This window comes from Pipistrellus hanaki, assembly GCF_964339955.1.
Source record: "Pipistrellus hanaki genome assembly, chromosome: 5".
Taxonomy (NCBI): domain Eukaryota; kingdom Metazoa; phylum Chordata; class Mammalia; order Chiroptera; family Vespertilionidae; genus Pipistrellus; species Pipistrellus hanaki.
Genome location: NC_140507.1, coordinates 25,833,158 through 25,852,889, shown reverse-complemented (window position 1 = coordinate 25,852,889; position 19,732 = coordinate 25,833,158). Strand labels below are relative to the sequence as shown.

At 50.7% G+C, this 19,732-nt stretch overlaps 3 protein-coding genes across 5 annotated transcripts; 1 reads left to right on the top strand and 2 right to left on the bottom strand.

Moving 5' to 3' along the window:
• The first annotated feature begins 1,043 nt into the window (after positions 1 to 1,043).
• WDR55 (WD repeat domain 55) lies at positions 1,044 to 5,769 on the top strand. 2 transcript variants are annotated; one of them, XM_084885011.1, is made up of 7 exons: positions 1,044 to 1,356; positions 2,683 to 2,783; positions 2,869 to 2,956; positions 3,050 to 3,229; positions 3,317 to 3,416; positions 3,541 to 3,710; positions 3,793 to 5,768. In XM_084885011.1, the coding sequence occupies exons 1-7, from the start codon at positions 1,166 to 1,168 to the stop codon at positions 4,100 to 4,102; spliced, it is 1,140 nt and encodes a 379-aa protein (XP_084741137.1). In that variant the 5' UTR covers positions 1,044 to 1,165; the 3' UTR covers positions 4,103 to 5,768. The 2 variants fall into 2 exon arrangements, with proteins under 2 accessions (XP_084741137.1, XP_084741138.1); XM_084885012.1 differs by having other exon boundaries at positions 1,209 to 1,381; positions 3,793 to 5,769.
• Positions 4,309 to 6,966, bottom strand: DND1 (DND microRNA-mediated repression inhibitor 1). The gene is made up of 4 exons (XM_084885038.1): positions 6,928 to 6,966; positions 6,685 to 6,802; positions 5,864 to 6,325; positions 4,309 to 5,264 (listed from the first exon to the last, which is right to left on the bottom strand). Exons 1-4 carry the CDS (start codon positions 6,949 to 6,951, stop codon positions 4,765 to 4,767), a joined length of 1,104 nt encoding a protein of 367 aa, XP_084741164.1. The 5' UTR covers positions 6,952 to 6,966; the 3' UTR covers positions 4,309 to 4,764.
• A 360-nt stretch (positions 6,967 to 7,326) lies between these two features.
• HARS1 (histidyl-tRNA synthetase 1) lies at positions 7,327 to 19,725 on the bottom strand. 2 transcript variants are annotated; one of them, XM_084884991.1, is made up of 13 exons: positions 19,550 to 19,725; positions 19,181 to 19,270; positions 16,756 to 16,875; positions 13,281 to 13,376; positions 12,535 to 12,660; positions 11,778 to 11,885; positions 11,563 to 11,661; positions 11,238 to 11,331; positions 10,860 to 10,987; positions 10,506 to 10,748; positions 8,350 to 8,466; positions 8,015 to 8,165; positions 7,327 to 7,725 (listed from the first exon to the last, which is right to left on the bottom strand). In XM_084884991.1, the coding sequence occupies exons 1-13, from the start codon at positions 19,637 to 19,639 to the stop codon at positions 7,613 to 7,615; spliced, it is 1,575 nt and encodes a 524-aa protein (XP_084741117.1). In that variant the 5' UTR covers positions 19,640 to 19,725; the 3' UTR covers positions 7,327 to 7,612. The 2 variants fall into 2 exon arrangements, with proteins under 2 accessions (XP_084741117.1, XP_084741116.1); XM_084884990.1 differs by having other exon boundaries at positions 8,019 to 8,165; positions 19,550 to 19,724.
• Between the last annotated feature and the right edge of the window lie 7 nt (positions 19,726 to 19,732).

The following is a 19,732-nucleotide window of genomic DNA, read 5'->3' as shown; positions in this document are numbered from 1 at the left end:
TATAAAATCTCATGCAGAAAGTCAGCTCAATCCTTTCCTGAGCTATGGTTCTAGATATCTCGACAATAAGGATGTTTACTAGCTAGGTGCCCAGAGGAGAATGGACAAGTGATAGATGGTTGGTCTCAAATGTCAGACTCATTCAGGCCCATTTGGGGGGCCCTACTCTTAGGGCAGAGATTCCCTGGGAATTAGGGTGAGCCCAATGGGCTGTCAGTCCAATCCCAAAGTTTGCACAGCTAAGTGCTAGGTGAAGGCATCTGAGGAGAATCACATGTGGGAACAAAAATCTTTTATGCAATTTTTCATGGGAGCTTTTATTTCAAGCACACATCACTGCTTCCCTGGCGCTCTCATCTGCTTCCTCTCACTCACCCCGACTTTCCCAGTCCCCTCTGCCCTGGGTCCCATTCGGGCTGAATGACACTGACACACAGTGACCTCAGGGGAGGTGGCACACTGACTCAGTTCCAGGGGTCCAGGTCAGGGTGCTCCCAGTCCTGCACCAAGTTTGCCTGAGTTTGGTTTGGTCCTGGGGTGATTCTAGGCTTGCTGGGAAGAAACAGCACTAGTCTCCTGAACATCTCCAAGGAGGTGGGCCCTGGTCAAGCTCAGGCCCACAGGAGTGTGACAACAGGGAGCCCAGGAAAGGGCCTGGGAGAGCCCTCTGTGCACTGGAGTGAGGAGGACATAGCACTGGTTGACCTCCTTCATTTCAAGTGCATAAAAGAAGCTGCAAAATTGTTATTAGAGGAGTTGATATCTTGCTTCCCTTTGTATTTCCTCAGTTTGGCTCAAATAAACTAAAAAATTCTCTATAAATTTGGATGTTTCTTAGGTTGACAGGTTGTCAGCATGGGTCAGGATAAGGGGAAAGGAGAAATGCGAATAAAGAGGAGATTGATGGTCTTCGGCCAACTAGCTGGTCTAGGTATCAGTAGTGTCAACAGGAACGCTAGGAACCTCAGGGGCCTGGCCCTTAAGAGTCCGCCCCGCCCACCCCAGCTGCGGAGGCCCGCCTCTTCCTGGTTACGGAGACGCCCGGCGCCACTTCCGGCCCCGCCCCTCCAAGCGGAAGCGGTGCTCGGGGCTGCTCACGCCCGCCTGGCGACCGGGGCTTGTGCACGCTGGTCCACTGATAACGCGGCCCGGAACCCTCCGGTGCATGGATCCCACGTGCGAGGAGAGCGCCACGGAGGACAGGAGAGACGAGGAGGACTCCGACTCCGCGGAAGCCCCGGCGCGGGTCCGGGACACCCCTGAGGACATCGTTCTGGAAGCGCCGGCTAGTGGGCTGGCGTTCCACCCGTCCCGCGACCTCCTGGCGGCGGGGGACGTGGATGGCGACGTGTTCATGTGAGTGCGCGCCGGGCGGGCCGTGGTGAGCGCGGGGCGGGGCGGGGCAGGAAGCCTCCCTGGGATGGAGTTGGGTGTTGGGAGAGAAAGCTGGCAAGGCTTATCTGGTCTGATTCGTTCATTAACATCCGGCTTTAAACAAGTGAGCACACAAATCTCTTAGAAAGAACTGGAAGAAAGATGAAATGGCTGTCATGTGACCGAGTCCACAGACAGTAAGCAGCAGGATAAGAAGGCTTTCAGGACCCCATTTCCCACCAGATGATTATACTGAGCCCGAAACAAGCTCAACAGGTCCTTCCCCTTCTATTGCGTCTTGCTATAATTGATCTTTTGAAAACACAAATCCGACCCCCTCACCCTTGATTAAAACCCTTTAATAGTTTACCTTTGCTTTTAGGATTAAGTCTAAACGGATTGACCCTCTGGCCCTTGCTCGCTTTCCCCTTTGCTTTCTGTGCTCATTCATCCCTACCTTTCTAATGTATCTGGAAGCCTCAGCTCCTTTCCCCTCGTTTGTCCTTCCTATCTCCAAGTTCTCAGCATGTCTTCACTCTTTCCCCAGCCCCTGACTAAATTAGATTATTTATTAGGTGCTGTCTTGGCACCAGATGTCTTTTCCTCATAAACTTCATAATGGTTTGTAGTCAAACATAAGTTTGTATACTTATTTGAATGCTTGTCTCATTTACTAAAAAAAAAAAAAAAAATGTTTATCAAGCAGCCTTTTCATGCTAGGCACTGGGATAGAGCAATTAAGTAGACCCAGTTCTGCCCACTCGGAACTCACTGACAATGAGGCACTTAATTCACTGGGCTGCTTTGAGGGTCTGCTTGGAGCATACTCTGCACAGGTGCTTGCCTTGCTGAGTTTAAGGCTGTTTCTTCTCTGTTCCACTTCTGATCGTAGCTCTTTGTAGTCATAATGTGCCAGAATTAATTTTGGATCTCTAGCTACAGAACTGGAGTACAAGATCTCTGTTTTATTAATTTTTACATTTCCAACTTCTGGGGCTGCCCTTCTGTCATTAACTTAACAAATATTTCTGGGCCTTCAAAGTGGTCCACACCTAATCTGTCCCCAGGCTGGGGCTTGCAAGGATGATTTAAGAGTGATGGGGTGATGTCACAATGAATTTGCAAGCAAATGTCTATCAAATTAGAAAAGACTTCCAAATATTTGAAGCTCATTGACAATGGGACGGGAAGCTCCTTGGTAGGTGGTGTACTAGCAGGAACTCCTAGGTAGGTGGAAGGTTGACTAATTGGTACACTCCGAGCATCCCAGGCAGGGTCTGGGGTCACTCACTCTCCATCTCTCTCCAGCTTTTCCTACTCCTGTCAAGAGGGAGAAACCAAGGAGCTCTGGTCCTCTGGTCACCACCTCAAGTCCTGCCGTGCCGTGGCCTTCTCTGAAGATGGGCAGAGTGAGTATCAGGGAGGGCAGGCAGCGGTGTGGTGGTGGGAGGGGCGCATGAGCAACACCATGACCTGGGCACCTTTCCCCCCCAGAACTTGTTACGGTCTCCAAGGACAAAGCCATCCACGTTCTCGATGTGGAGCAGGGCCGACTGGAAAGACGCATTTCCAAGGCTCACGGGTAAGGGGAGCCGAATGTGTGGAGGCGGGGGTAAGGGCGTGTAGCTCCCTCCTGGGACAAAGATGCCCTAAGAACAACTGCATCTGTGTCTAGCGCCCCTATCAACAGTCTGCTGCTAGTGGATATAAATGTTCTGGCCACCGGGGATGACACCGGTGGCATTCGGCTGTGGGACCAGCGGAAGGAAGGCCCCTTAATGGACATGCGGCAACACGAGGAGTACATTGCTGACATGGCTCTGGACCCAGCCAAGAAGCTGCTGCTGACAGCCAGGTATGTCCTCAATGCTGCCTTCCCTGAGCTAAACGTCTCCCTCAGTGGGAGCCACTGGCCAAGCCGGCTGCTCTGCTTCCTCTGTAGTGGAGACGGCTGCCTCGGTGTCTTCAATATTAAGCGACGCCGGTTCGAGCTGCTTTCAGAACCTCAGTCTGGAGACCTGACCTCGGTCACAATCATGAAAGTACAGCGGGGTATGGCGGGATGCGGGGGGTGTGTGTGTGTGTGTGTGTGTGTGTGTGTGCGTGTGCGCCAGGGACTTGGTCTGACATAGCTCTACAAACATGGCTTATCCGGTCTCCCTGCAGTGTGGGAGGAAGGTGGCCTGTGGCTCCAGTGAAGGCACCATCTATCTCTTCAACTGGAATGGCTTTGGGGCCACAAGCGACCGCTTTGCCCTGAGAGCCGAGTCCATTGATTGCATGGTTCCGGTCACCGACAGTCTGCTGTGCACGGGCTCCACGGATGGCGTCATCAGGTGAGAGAAGCTGGGCCCTTAGATGACACGGGAAGGGTAGGCCCAACCAGCCCAAACCCAACACTCTCTTCTCTCCGCCCAGGGCCGTGAACATCCTGCCGAACCGAGTGGTGGGCACGGTGGGCCAGCATGCCGGGGAGCCCGTGGAGCAGCTGGCCCTCTCCCACTGCGGCTGCTTCCTGGCCAGCAGTGGCCATGACCAGTGCCTCAAGTTCTGGGACATGGCCCAGCTGCGGGCTGTGGTGGTGGATGATTACCGTCGGCGCAAAAAAAAGGGAGGGCCCCTTCGGGCACTGAGTAGCAAGGCTTGGAGCACCGATGACTTCTTTGCAGGACTGAGGGAAGAGGAAGAGGAGAAGGAGGAAGAGGAGAGCGAGGATGACAGTGACTGAGGGGATGAGGTGGATCTCAAAACAGGTCCTCACTGGGCAAGTCTTGCTTCCTGGGCTGGATCCCCAGAGGCTATGAGTCTATCACACCCTCTTGTACGGCACAAGGAGATGGGCAGAGAGGCTCAGGGCTGTGGGGAGGCAGAGCTGCTCGCTCTACCAGTGTGAGACAAGCCCACAGCGGGGGCAAGATGGCACAGACACAGGCGTATACCAACCAGGGCTTTAATATAAATACAACCAGCATAGAAAAACAAACCAACAGTACACATACACCAGAACCAAAACGCCAAGTGGTGGGGACAAAAGGCAGGTTTCTGACCCTTTGGCTCAGCCATCCCCCAAATAAAATCAAAGACAAATCAAGAAAAGGAGAGTCATGCTAAGCTGTGGGAGGAGACAGTGTGTGTGTGTGTGTCACACAGAGAAAGGCCTCTGGGCTGGGGGGGGAGAGGGCAAGGTCCCTCACTACAACTTAGCCAGATCTGAGCTGTCTCCGAGCGAGCGCGCTGGGGCTGTGCCCCAGCTGGGAGGCTGGGTCAGGACTAGGGCAGGGCCCATGCTCCTCCCGTTTTGGGGGATCAGATGGTGGCTGCCCAGACCTGCTGGGTTGGGGACTGACACAGGCTCTGCCTACTTGTTCAGGCAGCCTGTAGAGGATGGGGTTACTGCTTAACCATGGTACCCGCCTCAGCTCCAGCAGGCCACAGGGCGCTGGCCCCAGGCTCACTCACTGCCCCCGCCGAGGAGAAGAGGCTGGCCCCAGACTCACTCAGCGTCTCCAGCAGCCGTGCAGACACGGCATCCTTGGCCACCTCGTGCCCATCCTGCCCGCCCATGCTGAGCACAACCCAGATGAAGCCACTGAAGGGCACTGGATGCCCAGGGATCACCACCTGGTACCAGAAGTGGTGCCAGCCAGCAGGGCCCGTGCCCAGGCACTTGGTGAGGAACACTGGGCTACCCAGCTTCATCCGTTGGCACAGCAGCTGCAAGGCAGTTCGAGCCCCTTGGGACGCTAGCTTGTCCCTAGCGAGGGCCAACCCGCTGCCTTCTGGCTGTAGGCACTTCAGCGAGGGCCCCGCAAGCTGCTGGCGAAGTCGCTGCTTCACGTCTGGCTTGAGCCACTCCACAGTCACCTGCTCTCCACAGAGGCGGGACTGCCCTGTAGGGGAGAGGCAGAGACAAGGACAGGTCTTAGCCCTGCACCCAAGCCCCAGCCCCTGTGGGTCCTTAGGAATCAAGTCACACAACTACCAGGTGGTGTGACCTCCGGCAAAATAAATAAGGCTTCATTGTGTTTGTAAAAAGGGCGCAGCAACAGCTATGTCCTAAATTTCCTTGGAGAGTACTGATCTGGTGCTGTCTTCACTGCATCACCATAAAGCTAACCTTTGCTGAGAATCCTTGCCAAGAGTCAAGGAATGTGCTAAGTATTCAGCTTAATTCTCACAACAGACAACAGTCTCAGCAGGACTGCCTCGGGCAAGTCCCCTTCTTTGAAGACAATCTTCTCTAAAGAGGGAGATCACTATAGTTTTCATTGGAATGTTGAGGGTGGTCATTGAGTTTAGGTAAGTGGTATAGTACCATTGGAAATGTTAAACGCTGAGTTCAAATAAATAGTATAAAGATGCAAATTCGGGCATTCTTGACCTTAAGATCTTTCTACTTTGCCGGGCCCTACGGACAAGCGGAGAGGTCAAGATCCTGGCAGAATACCGTTGCTCCAACCAGCGGCCCCCAGCAGCCTCTTACCCCTACCTTCCATCAGGGCCTTCTTGGCCATGGCCGCCGCGCGGTGCGAGCTGAACTTGAGCAGCGCCATCTGCGTGAGCGCCAGGCCGGGGCTGGGCAGCAGCAGCGCCTCCTGCAGGCCCGGCCCCAGCGGCTGCAGCGCCAGCAGCAGCGCGCGGCGGGTCAGGGCGCGCGGCAGCCCGTCCACGCTCAGCTCGCACTTCTCGGTGCTGAGGCACACGAGCAGCGGGCAGGCGGGCCGCAGCGGGTGGTTGTGCAGCGCGGCGATGGCGGCCTGCGCGCCGCGCCGCGAGCAGTAGCGGGCGTAGGCGAAGCCGCGGTTCAGGCCGCTGAAGGTCATCATCAGGCGGAACTCGTAGAGGCGGCCGGCGCGCTGGAACAGCGGGATCAGCTGGTGCTCGTACACGTCCTGGGGCAGGCGGCCGATGAACACCTCCGAGCCCGGCGGCGGCGGGCTGCCCACCCAGCCTGGGGGAGGGGGAGGGGGTGGGGGAGGCACCGTCACCCACCGGGATGTCCCGGGTTTGGGCCCAGGAATCCGGGGCGGGGGGGGGGGGATATCATGTGAGCGCGCATCTGGGAAATGGGTACAACCACCGTGCCCCGAGCCGTTGGCTTAATTGGGTGATTAAATGGAAATGGGGCTGGCACAGAGGAAGCGCACCTTCCACTGGCTCCTTGGGCCTTGGAGGGGGCGGGGGGGGGGGCGCGCCTGCTGGGGAGGGGTGAACGGGGAGTTGGGGGTTCTGATTACGGAGACTCGGAGCCGGCGCCTCCCCCAAGGCCAAGGGGCTGGTCCAGGCCGGCCGGCGCCCCAGCAGGCGTACCTGGGGGCGGCCCGCCGTACTTCCTCTGCCCGTTCACTTGCACCAGGCGGACACCCGTCTCCCTGACCCAGGCCTCCAGCGCCGCCTTGTTCTCCGGGTTCACCCTCTCACACCACAGCTGGCGGGGAAAGGCCGGGTCGGAATGGCGATGGCCGCGCCCGCCCCCACCTCGCCCGGTGCGCCGGGGGCCCCGCTGCCCGCGCAGGGGGTGCTCACCCTCGGCCCTCACTGGCAAACACCCACCTCGTACTCCCGCTTGGACTGCATGGCTCCGGCGTCGGCGTGGCGGTGCTCCCCTTTATAACCTCCTCCCTACCTGCCTCTGGAAGCTTCCCTGCCCCTCCACCGCCCCAGCCCCATTGGCTCCGAGCGCGACCCCGCCCCCCAGGGGGGTGGGAGGATCCGCCGCACGTGCGCCGAGTCCCTCAGGTGAAAGCTGGAAACCCTGGTGGGCGAGTTCCCAGGCAGACTCGGCCCCTAAGGGATGGCCGCACACCCACGGGAGGAAGAAGGACGCAGGGGGCACCCTTCACCCCCGGGCAGGAGCCTGCTGTAAGTCTTTCTCCCCGTTTCCCACCGCCAGAGCGGTCAGACTCTGACAGGGAAGGAGGGCCTTGGCTATAGCGACACAGACAGGGCACCAGTGGTTGAGATATTTTATTGCACCTTTGGCAACGGGTTGTGGGAGCAGTGCCTCCTCCTGTGAGGGGCCCTGCAGAGAAGGCCAGCTGGGCCCGGTCCTTGTAGCCCAGGAGCCAGACGGGACTGAGCCCCCAGGGCTTCCTATGGAAATGGCACAGTAAAATGACCTGTGATTATCAATAAAATAATAATAAAAATAAAAAGTCTCTGTTTTGACCACTCTTCAGGTTTCCCACTGGAAGCGTGCGAAGAGGTGGAAGGATATATGCAGAGTTTTGTCTTTGCCTTAAATAGTGCCCTCCGCTTTCCTCTGAGAGTTGGCTCCATTCAGCAGATGCAAGGGGGCTGGCTTGTTCTCCTCTTGATTTCCTTCACAAGGTCTTCTCTTCGGACATCCACCTGGCGGGGATGGGGGAGAAAGTGATATGAGCAGCTTCCATCCCACTGCTCCCTGTGTCATGCCCACTCCTTCCTCTGGTCAACAGGTTTGGCTCAGCTGAGAGCAGGAACCCAGGGTGGACAGGGCTTCTTGGGGGAGCCAGAGACAGAGGGGGCTTGTCGGGTGGATGTCTTACCCTACCAGGACCTTAATAGCAGGTTAGAAGCCCTTACAAGAGTGTACTGGACGGGGCACCGGCCTGCTGAAATGGCATCCATTCCCTGGCGCTCAGCCTTCCTGCCCGCCTACTCACCTCCTCTCTGCTGGCCACCGCTCGAAGCTTGACGACCCCGTCCTTGAGCTCCTGCTCCCCGATGATGGCCACCAGCGGGATGCCCGCCTCCTCACAGTACTGCAGCTGGTTCAGTAACTTGGGGTTTTTCTTGTAAAGCAGCTCAGCCTGCGGGGACCGGGGCAGAAGGTGAAGGCTGGCTTCTGCATCCCTCAGGGTCAGCCTCCTGGGGCCCAACCTGCCACCTCGCTCTGAGTTCCGCCCCAGGAAATCGCAGACTAGCGGGGTGAGCTTGCATTTAGTCTGTGCCCAGCACTCCCGTTAGCTGCCACGAGGGGGCTTGCCTCAGTACCTTGATCCCAGCATCCCACAGCTCTGACACCAGCTTCAGCCTCTCCTCCAGCAGCTTCTTCTGCGCGGATGCCACAAGCACCTGCGTCTCTGTAGTCCGAACCTTCTCCTCCAGTGCCTGGGAAAGGTGCAGATAGAAGTCAGAGAGCTGGGCTAGCCCTTTTAACACCTTCAAAGAGTGAAGAGAGCAGGCCCTTGTCAGGATCCTGAGACCAAGCCCAACTCTGCCAGCTCCATCAGGGCGGGGGCGCAGTCTTCTCAGGCAGCAGCTGGGCATAGGTAGCTCTGAGATGCCAGAAGAAGTAAACTGACTGCGCCCGGCCAGTGTGGCTCAGTGGTTGAGCATTGATATATGAACCAGGAGGGATCACATTTCAATTCCCAGTCAGGGCACATGCCCAGGTTTCAAGCAGGAGGCAGCCAATCAATGATTCTCTATTTCTCTCTCTCCCTCCCTCTTCCTTTTTCTCTGACATAAATAAAAACATATTTAAAAAATAAATAAACTGACTAGCTTGTACATCTGACATGCCAGGATCAATTACCTAGGGCAGTGGTTGGCAAACTCATTAATCAACTGCAGTTTGCCGACCACTGACCTAGGGCAAGGGCAGAGGTAGCTTATTTATAGAAACTTCTTGCTTATTTCCATCTACCTTAAGGGCCCACAAGAACAGTAACACAGAAGCGATACTGTGAGCCCAGCAGGAAATCCAATCAGCCAGTAGCCCTAGCAGCTCTAGTTCCCACTTACTACCTGCCAGTTGAGGGTACAGCTCATCGGGTAGGAGGGTGCTGCTGCTGCCCCTTGTCTTTTTTTTTTTTTTATATAATATATTTTATTGATTTATTACAGAGAGGAATAGAGGGATAGAGTTAGAAACATCAATGAGAGAAGAATCAATCAGCTGCCTCCTGCACACCCCACACTAGGGATGTGCCCGCAACCAAGGTACATGCCCTTGACTGAAATCGAACCTGGGACCCTTCAGTCCACAGGCTGACGCTCTATCCACTGAGCCAAACCGGTTTCAGCTGGAAAACTATTTCCATAGTTCTTACAACATAAGATGCCTATCGGAAAGTGACCTTAATTGGGAAACGGGTGGTTTCCACTCAGAAAAGAACGGAACAGCTGGCAGAGCTTTCTCCAGGGGGTGAAATGCAGCCGGCCAGTTAAGAGCAGCAGCAACAAAGGTGCACGTGAGGCCATGAGGGGTTTCCCTGGTGTTACTCTCTCTTTTTATTTTATTTTTTAATATTTTATTTATTTTTTACAGAGGAAGGGAGAGGGATAGAGTTAGAAACATTGATCAGCTGCCTCCTGCACACCTCCTACTGGGCAACCAAGGTACATGCCCTTGACTGGAATTGAACCTGGGACCTTTCCCTATCCACTGAACCAAACCGGTTAGGGCCCTCTCTCTCTCTCTCTCTTTTTTTTTTTTTTAAAGTGGGAGAGATGGTTCCAGGGTTTCTTCCCCCCTCCACCCCCAATATTTTTATTGATTTCAGAGAGGAAGGAAGAGGAAGAGAGATAGCAACATCAATTATGAGAGAGAATCATCTATTGGCTGCCTCCTGCACACCCTCAACTGGGGATTGAACCCAAATGCAGGCATGTGCCCTTGACTGGAATTGAACCCGGGACTTTTCAGTCTACAGGCCGACGCTCTATCCACTGTCCACTGAGCCAAACCGGTTTAGGCCTGGTGTTCCTCTTGATGCTAGAGTCAGGACAGCCATGTTAGGGATCTCAGGGCCTCAGACTATCACAGCATGGTTAGGGACAGGACTTTGCAGTTAGACTGCCTGGATTCAAATGGACTCTGTCACTTAAGAACCATCACTTTGGGGTATTAAACCTGAAATCTTTAGTTCTCTAAAGATAGTAAAAGTAGCTACTTTCAAAAGGCTGTTGTAAAAATTTTACCGGCCTAGATTCCTGACAGCTCTGAGGGAAGAAGGGACCCAGAACAAGATATTTTGTGAAAAAAGAATGATCAGAAATCCATAAAGCTGTCCTATAAGGGAGTGGGAGTCTATGTGGTAGTGTCCATCTTTTTTCCATTTCTCCGTAAAGATGCTCCTGATCCCCCGGGGGATCAAAGAAGGCAGCTCAGCTGCCACCGCCTGCCCGGACCGTCTGGTACTCACCTCTAGCCTCTGCTCCACGATGGAGAAGATCCGCTCCACACCAACGCTGAGCCCCACGCACGGCACCTTGCGCCCTTTGGGGTCAAACATGCCCACCAGCCCATCGTAGCGCCCCCCAGCGGCCACGCTGCCCACACCCAGGGGCTCCTCCCCTGCCTGGGCTGCGGCCTGGAGCAGCACCGCCTCATAGATCACTCCGGTATAGTAGTCCAGCCCCCGAGCGAGGCTCAGGTCGAAGGAGATCTGTGGGGACAAGAGCATGTCAGTACCAGGTGAGGATCAAGGACTTGAAGCCCCAGAGCACAGTGAGGGCTCCCACCCCCAGCCCGGGTTCCCACCCCCAGCCCGACTCGCCTTGTCAGCAATGCCAAACAGGGCCAAGTACTCAAACAGCAGCTTCAGGTCTCCCAGGCCCTCCAAGGCCTGCTTGTTTTGAGACAGTTTAGGATCCTGGAGCAGCTGTTCCACCAGGGACACCCCACCTGGGAGACAGATTTGCAAGCAAGAATGACTGATCGGAAGAAAAAAGTAGGGGGTCTATCTTTTTGCCTGGATTGTACATGTATGTGTGTTCCCCCACCCCCCGCCCACTTCCCACTTCTCTGTCTCTCCCCCATTCCCTCTCTCTCTCACACACACACACACACACACACACACACAAACAGAGAGAAGAGCTCCAGCGCTAGGATTGAGGGCAGTGGGATGCTGATGGCGAGGAGGTTCACTCCTCACCGTGCTGCTGGACGTAGTCCCCAATGCGGTCAGCCACCTCCGGTGCGAGGCCCTTCTCTCCCACCATCTCATTCTTTACCTCCTCCCAGGACACCTGGGCAGACAGAGCGGTCAGGGACCCGTGGGCACCTTCCCCACCACAGAACAAGTACGGGCCCTCCTCGGGGGGGCAGTCGTGGGGCAGAAACTGCCCTTCAACCTACATCCTCAGGCTAATTTCCCCCTGGTGGGCACAGAGGCAGTCCCGCCCCCCTTACTGTTGTTTTCCATTTCTCCAGGCAGGGTGGGGTCTGGGAATAAAGGAGTGAGATGTTTGGGTCATTACCTTGTCCAGCTTGTCCACTGACGAGCAGATGGTACGGAACTTGCTATCAGGAACCCCACAGACGGCAAACATCCCGTCTAGGATGCGCCGATCGTTCACCTGGAGGGACCCAAAGCATTTCTTTACGTGGCCCTTCATAGCTCTGGCCACTTAGGCTACCTTCTCCTGGCAGAGGCCAGGCCCAGCTTTCCCTCCCAGCCTTGTCCAGCTCTGACCTTGACCAGGAAGTCCCCGATCTGAAGTGAATTCAGAATCTCACACATGATCTTCAGGCACTCTGCATCAGGGATCATGGGGTCAAATTGCCCAGCAATGTCAAAATCCTGCAGGGAGAGAGGGAGAGGTCCTGGGGGGTTTCTTCAGAGGGGATTCTTGGGGAAGCTCTGCTCTTGCTCTCTCTGAAAGGCCAGTTTGCACTTACGCATAGATCGCTTTTTTCATTCTCTTATCATAAATCCAGAGGAAAACCCCAGCATTCTTGGGTCTTTCACTAGTTCTGGTTTCTTTTCCATCTATGGGACTATTCCTTTATCATCTCATTCATCTGCTTTTGCTATTTCCTCCTACCACTGGAGGGCAACTATACAGCCCTAATCCTCGTCATTTTCTCTCTTTATTCAGAAGCTCTGCCCACCGGTCTGGATTATTTCATCCCTCAAATCGAATTTGCTCATCCTTGACTCTGATCCTATCTCTGTGATTTAATATGAAGAGCGCTGGACCAAGAGTTCTAGTGCTGACTTGGCCTTTCTTATCCCTATGATCTCTTCATTCTGCTGAGAATCAAATTTACTCATCTATAAAATGGGGAGAATAACCTCTGTTCTCCCCTCCCCTTTATGAAATCTATAGGAAAATACCAAAGAAACCTAAGGGTTAGCATTATCTGGGGCACCCAGTTTGCTCAGGACACCATGAGTGCTCAGTAGATTGCACTGGCTTGAGGGAGGGCCAAGTCACCCCCATACTCACACACTGGTAGAATTCCCGGTATCGGCCACGGGTCATGGCTGGGTTATCCCGGCGATATACTTTTGCTATGTGGTAGCGTTTAATGTTGGTCAGCTTATTCATTGCCAAATACCGAGCAAAAGGAACCTGGTGACGAGAGTTAAGGAGAGAGCCCCTCCTAGCACAGTCTGGAAGCTGATTATCATCACCAACAGAAACAAGGCTCCAGCCCCTCCCTGTGCAGGTGAAGCCAATACCCGTAAGATTAATAGCTGTTCTGAACAAAAACAAAACAAAACAAAAAACAACTTTATGAACATAAGGGGCAGCTGACATCTCAAAAAAGATTAAGACTCCTTGCACTTCGGTAGTGTTTCCACCATGGGCTCAGGGAGCAGAAAAAGGGCCCCCGGGTGGGACCTCTGGGCAGATGACTTTCTGGCCCACCTTGGAGACAGAGGAAATGCTGTTGGTCAATTAAGAACTCTGTCCACTGGGCAGGGAAGGGGAGAGGTATTCTGGAACCAGAGCATTGCTGGCAGAGTTAAAACTGGGCCCTAACTGGGTCTCACTCAGATTTCAGAAAACTTCTAAGGCTATGTTCTGTTTAGCCAAAGTCCTGCCCCTGGTTTAGAGAAATAATTACCCAAAGGCGTCATATTTGATCCCACTCATGCTCGCTGTCCCTGAACCTGAGCGAGAAACAGGCCCCGCCCGAGGAAGGCCAATCAATCCACAGTGCCAAGAGCCCACAGTTAGAAAGATACAGTGAGGTCGTAGCGAAGGGACAGCAGCTCCCCACCCTGGTCTTTCAGGTCATAGATAAGCTTAGAGTCTTCCCCGTACTTTCCAGTCAGTGTTTCCTGAAGAAAACAAAGAAATGTGGTCACAATGATAAATGCAATTTAAAAGGAAGTTTTGAAAACAAAAATCCACCTGTCTATATTTTCTCTGCTCTCTATCCCAATGACTCACGTATTTAATTTAGTTAAAATCAAAAGGAGTCCTAGCTAGTTTGGCTCAGCAGATAGAGTGTCAGTCTGTGGACTGAAGGGTCCTGGGTTCGATTCGGGTTCGATTCCAGGTCAAGGGCAGGTACCTTGGTTGCAGGGCACCTGGTCCAGGCTCATACAGGAAGCAACCAATTGATGTGTTTCTCTCACATTGATATTTCTCTGTCTTTCCCATATCTCTAAAAATCAATGGAAAAATATTCTCAGGTGAGGATTAAGAAAAAAAGGAAACTGATTTTGTTTTCTGCTCGTCACTATTTCCATTTTGTGACAGCTGAGATTTTATTTTTAAAAGTATAATATTCCAGTGAGAAGCAGCTCTGTATTCCTTCCTAGGATTACACTGTTAGGTGTTTAGGTTATTCCAATTATTTAATATGTTAAATAACAACTCAATAAATATATTTGGGAACATATGTTTTTTTTTCCGAGGGTAAACTAGGAGTGGGTTATTAGAGCAACAAACATAAAAGTTTTTATGATACCTGAGATCTGAACGTCAAAAGCAGTCCTCGCCCTGTAATATGTTTGAGATGATAACTTATTTTACCTACTAGTTGCCAAAGTTTAAAAAGCTTGAAAAGTCCCTGTGTGTAGAAGCAGAAACACTCACACATTAGTCTTATAGGCTGAACTGTGAACTCCACAAAATTCATATTTTAAAGTCCTATCCCCTAGTAACCTCAGAATGTGACTGTATTTGGAGACAGGGTCTTTAGAGAGGTAATTAAGCTAAAATGAAGTCATTAGGGTGGACCCTAATTCAATAGAACTGGTGTCCTTATAAAAAGAGGAAATGTGGACACAGGGAAGATGCTGTGGAGACACAGGGAAAGACGCCATCTACAAGCCATGGAGCGTCCTGGAACAGATCGTCCTTTCGCGGTTTCAAAAGGAAACAACACTGCTGACACCTCATACTTCTAGCCTCCAGACAATAAGTTTATGTTTTTGAAGCCACCCCGTGTGTGATACTTTGTCATGGCACCCTAGAAAACCAACACAGTAGGTAAAAACATAAATGAGTACAATCTTTTGGCCCAGCAATTCCATTTCTACGAATTTAACCTGCAGATAAATGCCCACCACGTATGTCTGTTCTTTAAAAAAGAAAAGAATAGCCGAAACCGGTTTGGCTCAGTGGATAGAGCATCGGCCTGGGGACTCAAGGGTCCCAGGTTTGATTCCGGTCAAGGGCAGGTACCTTGGTTGCGGGCATATCCCCTGTACAGAAACAGCTGATCGATGTTTCTAACTCTGTCTCTCTCCCTTCCTCTTGTAAAAAGTCAATAAAATATATTTTTTTAAAAATTCATTAAAAAAGAAAAGAATATGTGTGTGTGTGTGTGTGTGTGTGTGTGTATGTATATATATATATATATATATATATATATATATATATATATATATTGATTTCAAAGAAAAAGAGAGAAAGAGATAGAAACATCAATGATGAGAGAGAATCATTGGTCGGTTACCTCCTGCATATCCCCTACCGTGGTTGACCCCACAACCCAGGCATGTGCCCTAGGTCAAAATTGAACATGGGAGCCGGGACCGGTTTGGCTCAATGGATAGAGCGTCGGCTTGGGGACTGAAGGGTCCTGGGTTCGATTCCGGTCAAGGGCATGTACCTTGGTTGCGGGCATATCCCCAGTAGGGGGTGTGCAAGAGGCAGCTGATCGATGACTCTCTCTCATCGATGTTTCTAACTCTCTATCTCTCTCCCTTTCTCTCTGTATAAAAATCAATAAAATATATTAAAATTAAAAAAAATTGAACATGGGACTCTTCAGTCCACAGGCCGATGCTCTATCCACTAAGCCAAATACACTAAGCCAAACTGGCTAGGGCCAGATGTCTGTTCTTGAATAAGACAAAAGCACTCTATGTCCTCATGGTCTTCGATACTAGTGAGAAGAAACAAGCAATACACTAATGCAAAAAAACATTAACAGATAATTTCAGATAGTGATACGTGCTCTAAAGAAAACCAAACAAGTTGCTATGATAGATAAGGACTACTTTAGGCAGGGTAGTTGCAGAAAATTACTGGAGGAATGGCATTTTAAGCTGCAATCTGAAGATAAAATCTGCAATTTCTAACTTCTTTAAAACATCAGTATATCAGTATTTTTAAAAAATTGATTTGATACACACACACACACACACACACACACACACACACACACGTCGTTCCACTTATTTATGCATTCATTAGTTGATTCTCTTATGTGCCTGCAACCTTGGTGCATCAGAATAATGTTCTAATCAACCGAGCTACCGATCCAGGGCTTGCCATCTCTAATTTAATCTGAAATTAAAATCAAGCAAAGAGCTAGGGGAAGATGGAGTTAGGTAAGAAAGGGAAGAATGAGAACAAAGGCCCTGAGCCAGAACACAGTTAGTACCTTCCAGGAATAGAAAGAAGACCAAAGAAGCATAGTGGGCAAGGAGAAGAACAGCATGAGAAGAGGCGGGAAAGGTGGGCAGTGACCAGATGAAGTAGAGCCTGGGAAGCCTGAGTAAAGGGTCTCAGTTTTATGCAATGGGAGTCACTGGAGGTTTAAGCAGAGAGTGTGTGTTTTTTTATTTATTAAAGAGATGGACACAATATCAGTCAATCAATAGGACACTGGTTGCACATTTATACTTTATACGTATGGTTTGTATGTATTTAGAAAACATCTCAATATAGGTGCCATGGAATCCAATATATGGAAGTCGAAACAACTTCCACTCTTAAGAAGGGCCCCCCCCCCTTTTTTTTATATATATATATATATATATATATATATATATATATATATATATATTTTATTGATTTCAGAGAGGAAGGGAGAGGAAGAGATAGAAACATCAATGATGAGAGAGAATCACTGATTGGTTGCCTCCTGCACGGCCCTCACTGAGGATTGAGCCTGAAAGTCAGGCATGTGCCCTTGACCGGAATCGAACCTGGGACCCTTCAGAACACAAGCCAATGCTCTATCCACTGAGCCAAACCGGCTAGGGCTAGAAGGGTTCTCTTTTGAAAGCCGCTGGCCAAAACCAGGTAAATAAAAAGCAGGACCTCTTCCTTTAAGCCAGCCCCACCCCCTTTCCCACTGGAGAAAATACTGGTCTTTGTCCGTAACAGGAGAGAGACCTTTGGGTGTCACTCTCTTGTAATCCTTTTGCTGTTCACACACCCGTTCTCCCACCATGCAATTTCTTACCCTCCTCTCACCTTTAGTTCAAACACAGGTGTATCAATTACTTCTGCACCGTGGCGTTTGAAGCAGCTGATGATTGTATCAAACACCTTCTCCCGAACTGCCATCTGCCGGGGATTGTAGTCTCTCGTGCCCTTGGAGTCAAAATCAGCCGAAGAACCAGGAGGGGATTTTAAAAAACAAACACACAAACAAACAAAAAAACAATAAGGTCTATGAATATAAAAGCATGACCGCAGTGATGACAAATGCAAATTTCGACTTTCCTACAGGCCACCAAGTTGTAAAACAAGTACAATTCCCTATTAATCACCACACACATTTACTATCACCCTTCTAAGTTCACTTTAATTTTTTTAAAAATATATATTTTATTGATTTTTTACAGAGAGGAGGGGAGAGGGATAGAGAGCTAGAAACATTGATGAGAGAGAACGCACACCCCCTACTGGTACAACCAAGGTACATGCCCTTGACCAGAATTGAACCTTGAGTCCACAGACCAACACTCTTATCCACTGAGCAAAACTGGTTAGGGTCCTTTAATATTATCTTAATGCCCAATCCATGTTTAACTTTCCCTGACTGCCTCAATATCTTTTTATGGTTGGCTTGTTTGAATCAGATTCTAAATGAAATCTATGCATTGTATTTGGTTGAAATAGCTGATGTCTATTTAATCTACAACAGTTTTCTTTTTCTTTTTTTAAAAATATTTTTATTGATTTTTAGAAGAAGGGAGAGGGATAGAGAGAAACATCGATGAAAAAGAAGCATCAATGCTACTGGGGATCGAGCAGCAACTCGGGCATGTTTCCTGACCGGGAATTGAACCAACAACCTCTTGGTTCCTGGGTCCACACTCAGCCGCTGAGCCACACCAGCTGGGCTCCTTCCCTTTTTAAAAATATGTCATTTATGCCAAGACAGGTTTGGCTCAGTGGACAGAGTGTCGACCTGCAAACTGAAGGGTCCCGGGTTCGATTCCGGTCAGGGGCATGTACCTTGGTTGCGGGCACATCCCCATTGGGGGGTGTGCAAGAGGCAGCTGATCGATGATTCTCTCTCATCAATGTTTCTAACTCTCTATCCCTCTCTCTTCCTCTCTGTAAAAAAATCAATAAAAATATTTTTTAAAATGTCATTTATCTGTTGAGGAAACTGAGTCCTTTTGTCCTAAGGAATTGTTCCCATTCTAGATTTAGTTAACAATATACTCAATGTGTCATTTAACATATTCGACCATCTCCCATATTTCCGGTAAACTGGTAGTTAGGTCTGAAGACCTGGTTAGATTCAGGTTCAGTTTTTCTTGGCAAGAATACTTCATAGGTGGGGCTGTGTACATCGTATTGCATCACATAAGGAGGATATCTCACTGTCCTACTTTTAGTGATGTTAGGATTAATCATTGCGTTTAAGTGAGGCCAGTTTGATCTTTCATAAATTCCCCATTTATCTTTTCACCTAATAGTTTGAATAACTATTGATGATCTCTGCCTTGGGATTTTACACTGTCTTCTTAACTTGTGAAATGAGGAGGAGCTCAATGAATTTAGGACGCAAAGAATTAACCTTAAAAGGAGACACCTCAACATAAGGAGGACAGACCACCTCCCCACTCACATACATTCACTGAAGACCTATTTGGTCCCATGTAACCTTGTCTCAGCCTCTCATCGTCGATAGACTATGTGAATCACTAAAGGGCAGCAATAAGTGCAACAACAGAGATATATGTGAAGTGCAAGGGAACCCAGAGGAAGGGGCAAATAGTTCTCTTTATAGAAGTTACAGAAAGTTGTATCTGAACTGAAATCCTGGAAGCTGAGCTAGGAACCTCCACCCTCGTTCTACTCTCCTCTAGTTTGGGTCTAGTCATACAGGTCTCTTCTAGGTCTTGGAAACTACCAAAGTTCGTTTTTGCTTCAGGGTTTCCATACTCTACCTGCATCTATTTTCCTCATACCCTTCCCTCTAGTATCTCCCACTCCTCTGTTCGGTCAGTTAGGATATCATTACAGTGAACTTTCTCAGTCTCCCCAGTTCTCCCATATTTTTCTTAGAGCATCCTTAGTATTTCTTTATGTCATTGATCACAGTGTGTAATGACATTCCCATGTGCGGGACTATTTGCATTAAATCTGTTTCCTTCAGCAGAAGGTAAGCTCCGCAAAAGCAAGCTATATTTGTTCACCATGCTATACTCATTGGTTTGTACAGTGCTTGGCACATAGTTAACACTCAAGTATTTACTGAATGAAAGAAGGAGTAGCAGTAACAGACATACTCCCACAATGACTCAGGTAGAGTCCAATCCAGCCTGGCACCAGCATTTCAGATAATTCTCAGCGACCTGGTTCAGGGAATCAGGCATATTCGTCCTTGTGTGTGTAACTAGGGACCCTCTCATGGGCTCCCTAAAGGAATGATACTTACCTTGGGGGTCTTGAGCACAAACTTGTGTTTCCCTTCATCAGGGCCCAGCTGTGCCTTCAGTCTGAGTAGTTGTGACACCTCCTCCTCGATCTGGGGAGGAACAGTAGGAGCTGGGCTGTCACGTCTGCAGCTCACCTTCCCCCCTTCAACCATTCATTCAGCATCCCGCCAGCAGGCCCTGGAACAGATCTCTCTCCCCGGCCTACCTTTGCTTCTCTCGAGTCCTCCCCGGTTACCTCACCACCTAGTTCGTCCTCCTCCCTACCAGCTGGAACCCTTCTCCCTCACATCCCAGTCCTCTACCGACCACCCCGGCCCTAAGTCCTCCCGGGCCTTGCTTGGGCCCCTCCCGGGCCGCCCGGGTCGCACCTGCTCCGCGCTGGCCTTCTGCTGCTTCAGCTCCCGCACGTGCTCTCCCTGAAGCCGCACCAGTTCCTCCAGCGCCGCACGTTCGGCCATTGCTGGCTTTAAACTGGTCAGAACTGATGCCTGGGCTGGGTGGCCGTGGGCACAGCCTCAGCTCGGATGACTTCCGGCTATCGAGTCGCAGAC